This window comes from Colobus angolensis, unplaced genomic scaffold (genome assembly GCF_000951035.1).
Source record: "Colobus angolensis palliatus isolate OR3802 unplaced genomic scaffold, Cang.pa_1.0 Scaffold4, whole genome shotgun sequence".
NCBI classification, from domain to species: domain Eukaryota; kingdom Metazoa; phylum Chordata; class Mammalia; order Primates; family Cercopithecidae; genus Colobus; species Colobus angolensis.
Window position 1 is genome coordinate 16,606,612 of NW_012117376.1, and position 305 is coordinate 16,606,916.

The window sequence follows — 305 nt, forward strand, 5'->3', positions numbered from 1 at the left end:
CAGCCGGGAGGGCGGCGGGGACTCGGCCGGGCGGGACAGCGAGGCGAGCGCTCACCTTGACGAAGAGCTCGATGAGGGGCTCTTTGTCCTCCTCCTTCAGCCCATTCAGCGGCATCGACAACGCCATGGCCGGCTCGGCTGCGCTCCGCCAGCAGCGACGGCTACTGCTGCTGCTTCTGCTCCGGGACTGCTCCGGCTGCCGGTTCCCGCCGCGCTGCTCGCTGGACTGTCCGGCGTCGAGCTGGCCACAGTTTCAGCTTCTCAGCACCGCCCCACGCCCCGCGCGCGACTCTGAGGCAGCCGCA

At 70.8% G+C, this 305-nt stretch overlaps 1 protein-coding gene across 3 annotated transcripts in view; it reads right to left on the bottom strand.

The window, feature by feature from the left end:
- The window catches only part of CLIC4 (chloride intracellular channel 4), a 112,033-nt gene that overhangs the window by 103,422 nt on the left and 8,306 nt on the right, over nucleotides 1-305 (bottom strand). Inside the window, exon 1 of one of the 3 annotated variants that reach the window (XM_011955641.1) lies at nucleotides 69-287. The exons of 1 other annotated variant lie outside the window; for it this stretch is intronic. In XM_011955641.1, the coding sequence (XP_011811031.1) occupies nucleotides 69-127 (59 nt within the window). In that variant the 5' untranslated portion in view covers nucleotides 128-287. Of the gene's footprint in view, nucleotides 1-55; nucleotides 288-305 lie in introns of those variants that run through there. One more of the 3 variants, XM_011955642.1, reaches the window with a different exon arrangement.